Source organism: Mastomys coucha, unplaced genomic scaffold (assembly GCF_008632895.1).
Source record: "Mastomys coucha isolate ucsf_1 unplaced genomic scaffold, UCSF_Mcou_1 pScaffold5, whole genome shotgun sequence".
In the NCBI taxonomy this organism is placed as follows: domain Eukaryota; kingdom Metazoa; phylum Chordata; class Mammalia; order Rodentia; family Muridae; genus Mastomys; species Mastomys coucha.
In genome coordinates this window covers 100,297,240-100,306,573 of record NW_022196911.1, presented here as the reverse complement: position 1 = coordinate 100,306,573, position 9,334 = coordinate 100,297,240, and the positions used below count along the sequence as shown (strand labels likewise).

General features: G+C 53.7%; 1 protein-coding gene across 3 annotated transcripts in view; it reads right to left on the bottom strand.

Annotated features, from left to right (window-relative positions):
• Nucleotides 1-280: 280 nt before the first annotated feature.
• Nucleotides 281-9,334, bottom strand: part of Crhr1 (corticotropin releasing hormone receptor 1) — a 46,223-nt gene continuing 37,169 nt past the window's right edge. The window contains exons 5-13 of one of the 3 annotated variants that reach the window (XM_031353058.1): nt 6,732-6,838; nt 5,927-6,047; nt 5,585-5,738; nt 5,318-5,378; nt 2,894-2,966; nt 2,481-2,566; nt 2,140-2,275; nt 1,933-1,974; nt 281-1,445 (exon numbers count right to left, since the gene is read on the bottom strand). In XM_031353058.1, the coding sequence (XP_031208918.1) occupies nt 1,305-1,445; nt 1,933-1,974; nt 2,140-2,275; nt 2,481-2,566; nt 2,894-2,966; nt 5,318-5,378; nt 5,585-5,738; nt 5,927-6,047; nt 6,732-6,838 (921 nt within the window). In that variant the 3' untranslated portion in view covers nt 281-1,304. The remainder of the gene's footprint in view (nt 1,446-1,932; nt 1,975-2,139; nt 2,276-2,480; nt 2,567-2,893; nt 2,967-5,317; nt 5,379-5,584; nt 5,739-5,926; nt 6,048-6,731; nt 6,839-9,334) is intronic. The other 2 variants (XM_031353059.1, XM_031353060.1) reach the window with 2 other exon arrangements.

The window sequence follows — 9,334 nt, the reverse complement described above, 5'->3', positions numbered from 1 at the left end:
TCCATGGTAACCCTCCCTGCATGATAACCTGCATGGCAACCCAAGGCTCTTCTCTCCAGCTCTCACCTCCTTGCCAAGAGCTTGTTACTAGACAAACATCCTCAGCCATACCCATACCTTCATGTCTGGAGTTCATGCCCTGCCTCTGGCCCTCAGGCTCCTCCTGAATGGTATGAGATGTATCAGGCTTCCTGCCGCACAGTGGCCCCTACTGGCTACTCCTCAGAGGCCACCCTCTGGCTCGCTTCCAGCTTCAGCAGAATACACATCTTCACAAAGGTAGTTGAAAAGATAAATATTATTTATATCATCCCCACCTCGGTCCTGCTGTGGCTCCTCAACCCTCCCACTCAGTGAGGACTGGGCCCTTCCGAGTCTGGGAGCAAGGGCTTTGCCAGTTAGTTGTCCTGTCACCATTCAGGGCACTCGAGTAGAGAAGTCCTTTCCCCCCTTCCCCCCTTCCCCCCAGCTTGTGACCGTGTTCAAGAGGCCAGCCACTGAAGAAGCAGTGGCCTGGGTCTCCAGGGGCCACTCCTTCCTCATAGGCTGGGCCCACTCTGCTTCTCCCTTACAGGCAACTCAAGTCCCCTTCCCGACCCCCATCTTCTCACAGGTTAGAAGATACTCAGAAGTGGGAGGGCTTAGGGGTGAGGGGACCGTTGCTGTCAGTGGGTGAGTGACAGAAAGCTGGACTGGCCTGCAGAATAGTAAACGTCTAAAGATGCGAGGCAGCGAAGCAGCAAGGCAGGGCTTTCCAGTGGCAGGGCCATGGTGCTGATGACATTCTGGTGGCTCAGGAGTGGCTTCTAGGGAGGTGGAGTGTGCGGTCTGATGATGTTTCCAGATTTCTAAAGCTATCTCCAGGTCTCCTGACTCGACCACGTGGCGTTGGTTCTCAGTGACATCCCAAGATGTTGCTAACACCCAGAGGCTTTACGGTCTCAGAAGAGAGTTTCCCATGATGCCCCGGGGTAACAAGTGGCCTCCCAACAGCCGCTGAAGACTACAGATCTTCAGTGAACTGCTCTGGGAAAAGACAGTATTCACAGGGCCCATTAAACTGCTGCAGGGTTTCTAGTCCCCAGTGTCCCTTTCAACTTCCCAGGGAGAATGTGCAGCAGGGAGCCAGATGCTGTGGGCCCAGCCCAGTGCTATGAGCTATTGTCCATGGCTGGGCAGGCTCTCAGGTCTGCAGCAGAGGGTTAGGAATGGGAAGGCCGCCTGCCTCTGCAGACAGGCTCGCTAGTGAGCTTTGCATCCTTTCCCCGGCCTCAGGTCTTGGAGGTTGCTCTGTGGCCTGAGGCTCACACCGCTGTGGACTGCTTGATGCTGTGAAAGCTGACTCTGGTGGGGGAGGTGGGGATGGACATGGCGCGGGCCACTCGGGCTCTGATGGAGTGCTTGTCCTGCCACCGCCGCCACCTCTTCCGGATGGCAGAGCGGACCTGTGGGCACAAGGCAGCACATCAAAGCTCAGGCTCAGGACTCGGCTCTCATCCCTGCATCCTCTAGGTTGCTACGGTCACCTACCAGGTGTGGTGACAGGTTCTATAGTAGGTGGTGACAGTCAAATAATTATTTCTATTGGTTTGCTATTGGTTGAGCCGGGTTTTCCCAAATGAGGGAGGGACACCTTTTTTCCAGCCTAACAGAGGTGCCATCTTGTCTTGGTCATACAGAATCCCTACCCCTGCCCGACTCTCACTAAGGCAGAGACCTTATCTTCTGGCCACCCCCATGCCATGCTTAAAGAGTGGGAGCTGTCCTCACAGGTACAGATCAACAAGAACAGGGACTTTCTCAGAGTTCCCGGAGGCATATCATAGGAACCTGGGAAGAGTGAGGAAGCCAGCCCCCCCCAGCAGAAGAGATATGAGGGAGAGAGCCCCCAGTCTCAGTATTTTGAGCCCAGTTCTGAGCTTAGGTCCTTACCTCACTGTTCAGAAAACAGTAGAACACAGACACAAAGAAGCCCTGAAAGGAAAAGGGAAGTCAGAGATGAGTGGGGTCCTACTAGCCCAGGTTGCCCCAGCCCCTGCCTCCCCCAGTCCCCTAGACCTCTGCCAGAACAATCCCCACCCATGAGTGCAAATCCAGCCTCCAGAGCTGAGTGGCAAGGCTCCGGAAGGATGGAGGTACCTGAAAGGACTCCAGGAAAGAGTTGAAGTAGATGAAGACAACCCTGGAGACCTCGTCCTCACCAGGGTTGACGAAGAACAACATGTAGGTGATACCCAGGAGGGGCAGGAGCACCAGAGTGGCCTTCACAGCCTTCCTAGGGTGGAACAGAGGCCGGAGTCACAGGCTACCCAGGAGGGATGGGGCTGCTAGCTCAGGGGAGAGTGATGGGTTTGGGAGACAGTCTCTGGCATGTCTGGGCAAGGTGGAGCTGCAGTTTCTGGGTTGACTGGCCGGCTTGGAAGAAATCTGGTTCAAAGGAGCCACTGGAACTTCTGAAGTATCCCTGGGGAGCCAGGTACCTGTACTGAATAGTCTCAGATGTGGTGGATGCCCGGAGTTTGGTCATGAGGATGCGGACAATGTTGAAGAGAAAGATAAAGTTGATCTGCAATTGGAGCACACCAGAAGGAGTGAGGATGGACAGCAGGGATGGATGGGGATGGACTGCAGGGGTGGGGTTGGGTGTCAGGGGTAGGGATGGGTAGCAGGGGCACAGGCAGGGAATGGAGGCCGGTGGGGTGGGTGGGACTAGCCCTCAGTTCTGCTCTTGGTATTCCTGTTGCACTCGCTCATCTGTACATGCTTTCTTCCTCTCCCTCTCTCCTTCTCTCAATACCTACAAACTCCTGGCCCAGAGGCCCTCTCCATCCATGGTAGACAGACTGTCCCATCCCATGGTGGCCTGCCTCCTGCTACCTCCCAAGGCTCTTACCAGCAGGACCAGGATCATGGGGCCCTGGTAGATGTAGTCAGTGTATACTCCAGGACGTTTGCCAAACCAGCACCTGAAGGCCCCAGAAGGAAAGGGGAAGGGAAGGGTCAACAGAGTCCTTTCAGTGGCACAGTGCTTAAACCTAGGCCAGGGTCATTGCCAGTGACCAGGAAAGGGCACCCCGACTTCCCAGAAAGCCAAGCCTTGGCGAACCTATCTGCAAAGTGGGTGGTACCCTCTGCTGTAGGATGCGAAGCTGGAGCAAGCTCTGTGGAGGGAGGGAGGGCCCATGAACATGGCCCTATATCGTGACAGCCATCATCCTCACCCGTGAAGTTGTGACTGCTTGCAGGGACCCCTTGGATGGGACCCATTGTTGACGTTTCTCCCATGGAAAGGAGAAGTAGAGTGGGAGGGTCAATGGAGCCTTGCCTGAGATTCCAGCCATGTCTGCGTACACCTCTAGGTGCCCACTGCACATAGCCTCGTGGTCTTAGGAGATGCTCGAGTTTGTAGAGTTAACTGTATGGCAGTTAACTCCATTCCTATAGCTCTAGGGAAGTCTTTATCCATGCTGCGGGGAGACTTTCTAGTAGTGCGTCTACTTTGAGGTCACCTATACTCCTATAAATAAATAACCCCATTACCTTGGCCCTGTAAGCATTCCCAGTAAATTCATTGGTTCCCTCAGCTGGAATTGGGTGAGTTGCACCTGAGTTTGTGGCTGGATCCCTATAAGGCCGGGGTAGCTGCTCGTTTGCGTTTCCCAGGGAAAGAATTCTCCAAACAGCAATCCAGAAACAGCCTGAAGCCTGACACAGCACTGCGTTCTCTGGTGTCCACAGAGGGACTCTGGCAGCGGCTATGGCTGTGCATGCTCACTGCGTGTCACACAAGCGGTTACCAACAGCAGTTTCAGCAGAACTCTGTCGGAGTGCCGCTCATGCAGGGAAGGTTCCACAACTAACACCTATTGCAAGATGTAGGCCTGCTTCGCGTCCTCCCGAGCTGCCCCTAGGCAAGCTCCTGGGTATAGGCAGGGACAGGGCAAATCAGAAGTCCCGTGTTCTTACGGGCATACGGACTTGCAACGGATGCTGTAAACCAGAATGTGAAGTTAGCATATGTGATCTCCTGGCTGAACGTCAAGGTTTTATGTTTGTTTTTGTTTTTTTAAAACACCACTCAGGTCATACACCATTGTGGACTCCAGACTGGGACCCCAGGGCCTCTGTTCATCTTCCTCCCGCCCCTTCTGCTGCACTGTCTGCATTTGTCCACCAGATGGGGCTTCGGGGCTGCTCACACCTAAGCTTACAGCATCCTTTCTGCTCCAGGGTGGGAGCAGGCTCCTGTCTGGGTTTTCCTCTCTCTTGCCTTCTCCCGTCTCTCCCTCCTGTTTCTCCTGCCCCATCTCTTGTACTCAAATTTTCATATCTTACAAAGCACAAGCATCCCCATCCAGGAATTCCCAAGAGGATACCCCGGGATATCTCACACCCACATCATGAACTGGCTCCCTGCAGCCTGCCGCCTACCCTGCTTTGGCACGAACACCCCAGCCTGAGGCAGAAGGAACAACCTTCACAAATGTGGATGATACTCCCCCAGGCTTCTCGTACAGCCCAGTGAGGGGAGGTGATTGTGAGTGTGAAACCCCAGTCAGCTAGCTGGGAGCTGGGAATGTTTATGTGTGACACCAGGACTGGCCTCCGGCTTGTCCGGCTCCTCCCACCTTCTCCGTCTTTCTGTGAAGTTCTCAATCTTAGCTTTACGCAGTAACCGCCCTGTTACCCAGGCCACACCTCAGTCTGATAGCCCTGAGATGTAGAGCTTTCTAGATCTTGCCATATGATCCTTGTGAGGGACAGTTGAGAAGTCCCCCCCGCGTGCCAGGCTTCAGATGGAGCTGGAAGAATCTTCGAAACCACCTGGACCAGCTTCCACAAAAAACCAATAGAACCTTACTGTAAAGCACACCTTGATGTTAATAAATATTTATGCAGCACTTACTGGGTGGCAGGTGCTATTCTACGAGCTTAGTATGCCCTGATGCCCTTCACTCCTACTACAGCCTTGAGGTGGTAAATAAAATGAAGATGCCCATTTCATGGATGAGGAAACAGGCCTGCTATGACAATGAGTTCCAAGGTCACACATAACTATTTGGTGATGGCAACAATTCAGGACCTGGGCTGTGTGGCTTTGGGTATCACGCTCCTTAAAACTCCAGACAGATAACAGGCTGGGACCCTGGCTGTCTAGTGCCACCTCCTGGGCAGAGCACTGGAAAGGATCCTAGAATTGAGGCCAGTGTTCTGCCTTTGTTTATTCGGAAGCCACTGTCTTTACAGGAGAAACAATGGCCGAAGTCCCCTAGGCCGCGTACATAGAGCTAGGCTCTGACCTCGGAGAGTGACTTACTTTTCATTGTCGTAGTAAAGCTTCCCAATGGCCCAAGCCACAATGATGGGGAAAGGCACACCTGAGGAAGAGAGCGGCTGTCACCGGAGGACCCCAGGGCAGCCAGGGGGCCTACCATAGAGCAAGGATTCATGGGAGTTGAGCTCTGATGCTTCATGACAACCCCACTAACTCTCATCGCTAAGAAGGGTGCACATCCCACCCTCCTGACCCACTTCACCCATATCCTCAGTGAGGAGAGGCAGGGGCAGGGCTGGCCCAGCTTACCCCAGCCAATGCAGACGAACATCCACTTGCGCAGACGGTCGGTGGAGTATGTGAGTACAATGGCCGTGTGCAGGTAGCAGCCTTCACCGAACATCCAGAAGAAGTTGGTTACGTGGAAGTAGTTATAGGCAGCTGTCACCAATCTGCACCAGGCCTGCCCCAACCAGAGCAGAGATGCCATGAGCTCGGGGGGGTGTCCAGAAACCCCAGTGTCCAACCTCAGGCTTCGTGGGATCCTGTTCCTGTTCTGTGGCTACCCAGGCCTGGCCTTTCTGCAGGGTAGCCCTACTCTCGCTCCTCTGACCCGGGCTTGGCCTTTTCTGCTTCCCAGCTGGGACATACCACATTGCTCTGGTGGACCTCAGGGCTCACGGTGAGCTGGACCACAAACCATGTGGCGTTGCGCAGGATGAAAGCCGAGATGAGGTTCCAGTGGATGATGTTTCTCAGGCACCGGATGCTCCTGGGGCAGCAGGAGAGGGCAGGTGGCCATAGCAACGGGAGGAGAGAGAAAGGATGAGGGCAGGGGCGAGCATGGCTCCAGCCCAGACGCAGGAATGGAGTTGGAGTGAGTGGGGCTGATGGGTTGGCCTGAACTCCACTGGTCCCTTCCTATCAGGGTCCACCGAGACTTCTGCTCCTGAAAGGGCCTGGTGTGGTCAGGGATCCCCACTTCTTCCCCACACCCCAGGACTGAAAGGCAGAGTGCTCACAAACAGGAGAAACCTCCAACAATAAACTTGACTTTCAGCTTCTGGTGCTTCCCATTCATTGCTTTTACCTATCACTCGATCCACAGCACATTTGAACTCGCGGCAGGGATGTCCCTCGACAAAACTCTCACCTCCAGGGGTCTCCCTGCCTTATAACCCCAAGACGGATACAGACCAGCTTTAGGCATTGGTAACACAGGTGGGCCTGGGCTTGGTTCCTCCTTACCCTACTTGCCCCAATGGCTGCTGGGAGCAAGGACAGGCATGGCTCTGCAGGGGACCTAAGAGACCTGAGCTTCACTTAGTGATACTCTTCTATTCAAATGAGAGGCAGGTTACCCCTTGGTCAGTGCCCCCGCCCCACGCGTAACCACCTCCCTGCATACACTCAGGGGTCCGGGGATTGGCAGGAGGCAGCGTCCACGCCTTCTCACCTGAGCCGCAAGAAGAGGACAAAAGCCACCAGGAGGGCTACCAGGGAGATGCAGTGGCCCAGGTAGTTGATGATGACAGCAATGTGGTAATGCACTTTGCTCTTCTTCTGAGGCAGGAGAGAGGGCAGAGGTGAGCCTCTTGCACAGCAGCGCCTCTCTACCCATTGAACTAAACAGCTCTGAGAGGACAGCACCAGGGAGGGTTTGCTGAGGAAGAGTGGGCAACAGTAACAGGGTTTGTCCCACTCCAGGGTGACCCTGTGAGACATGTGGTACCTTGGAGTAACACCATCTGCTTGGGCCAGCCTCTGAATCCGGTCTGTCATGTGTTGCAGATAGATACGAACTGAAGCTGTCTCTATGTCACACGGTGCTCCCGTGTCACATTAACACTGTACACACCCACACAGGTACTCCTACAGATGCCCATGTCTGGTTCTGCCCTGATGCCATAGGATCCGGTGGGTGCAGAGACCCCTGCCCTCCAGGATTTCATGTCTCACTCACTTCTGAACTGAGTTCCCATCTTCCTGGGCACACCTGGGTCTGGCTGAATGAGGACCTGGCTTTCGATCTCTGACACCCTCATGAAAGCTGGGTGTGGCTGTGGGGATCAGAGACTGGTGGATCCCTGGATCACTGGCCTGCCAGCCCAGCGGCACTGTCAACTTCAGGCTTAGTGAAGGGATTCTGCTCTCAACAAATGAGGCAGAAAACCATTAAAGAAAACCCCCTACGTCTACCTATGACTTCCACAGGCATACATGGATATGTGTTCTCCACGTGCATATCTGAACACTTGCATGTACCACACACATACCTCTGAAAGAAGAAAACACCAGTTCCTTATTCTCAAAGCTTTTCCCTCATCCCGGGCCCAAGAGCTGGTGCCCCAAGTGAACAGTGTCTTTCCATTTCTTCCTTCCGCCCCCGCCTCCTCCTTATGCTACACCTCCCCCCCATCTCTCTGAATTGAACTCAGGGTCTTGAGCAGGCTAGGCAAATGCTCTGCCTACTGTGAACTATATCCTCGGCCACCCCTAATTTTAAAAGACATTTTAATTACATTTATTTTTTTCAATGTGTGTCTATGTAGGAGCATGAGTATGGTCATGTGTGTGATAGCCCCTGCGTGGAGATTAGGGACAACTTGCACAAGCCAGGTCTCTCCTTCCACCAGCTAATCCATGGGATTAAACTCAGTTTGGCAAGCACGTTCACCCACTGAGCCATCTCTCCGGCCCTAACTTTCTTAATTATTCAGTTATGAATACGTTACGGGCGCTACGGGCACAAGTGTGAGAGCCTTCCCACTTAACAGTTTTCCCCATCTTAAAGCTTCAAAGTGGCCCTGTGGGAAAAGCTGGAAAAGCTTTCGTAACTTCCTTTGCAGAAAAAGAAGCCCAGAAGTATGCTGACTTGCTCAAGATGGGTAAGCTCAGCTTAAAGCATCTCTTACCTCCACATGAAGCTTGGCAAAGTAATGATGCTAAAAATGGGTCCTTACTCCATAGGGGACCAGCCGGGACCCAGGGCTCAGCTCTTAGCAGATTCCTAATGCAAAACTCCCATTCATCCTTTCCTGGGCCCAAGAAGGCAGGGCATCACATTAGCAGCGCATGCCTCTGGAAGCCCCTCAGACCCCAGGATGGTGAATGGAGAAAGGGCAGGGAGGTGAGGGTGGGGCAGTCCATTCTGACCTGCAAACACTGAGGGTCTCTAAGGGCCTGCAGAAGATGCCAGGATCCTACCGGAGGCTCCAGACAGACATGCACAACGCACAGCCTATCTGGAATCAACACTTGATTTCCTTTTATTAAATTTTCCACACTTCCATGCTGAGAAGCCCCTGGGTAATAAGGGCATCTGTGGAGCTGGCTGCTGTCATGGCCCAGCTTTTTCTCTGGGTCTAGGAGGGGCTTGTGGGGAGGAGCTTGCTGGCCTCTTCTGCTCGAGCCTCTACCCTAACTCCTCTGTCAAAGTGAAGCTGGATAGTTTTGAGAGGACCTACTTTGCGCTGGGTCCCACACCAGTGTCCTCAGTGAAGTCTCTGAGGCTGGTCCCCACAACCTTGTTTTCTGATTGGTAAGGCCTCACAGTTGATCCAAGCTGTACAGTTAGCAAAGAACCTGGACCAGCCTGGTTTTTAGGATTCTCTTCTCCTTCCACCCATATGGTATTGGAGGGGGGACAAGCAGGGATTGGGGGATATGCGCTCTGGGGAGGTCTCTTCTCTGCTGTGTTCAAGATTTTGGTGGAGGGGCTTCTGCATTGAGAATAAAAGGCTGGAATGGAAAAACAAAGTCCAAAACCACAGGGGTAGAGATCCAGCTAGGTCAAGCTCTGGGTTCCCCTCCACCCTTGGGCCTGATGCAATCCAAGGACCAGAGCACCAAGATGGCTGTAGGGACGGCAGTATCACAGAGAGTGCCAGAGATACCCCGAGACACGGCAACTGCTGTGATATGAATGTGTCCCTGAAGTTTAAAGGCTGGGTACTCGGTGCCTGGTACAAAGCTGTTGATGTGGGGCCTTTCAGTCAAGTGGGGCCTCACTGCATGATCTGGTTCCTTCTAAAAGGATGTGTGGCCCATCCCTCTCAC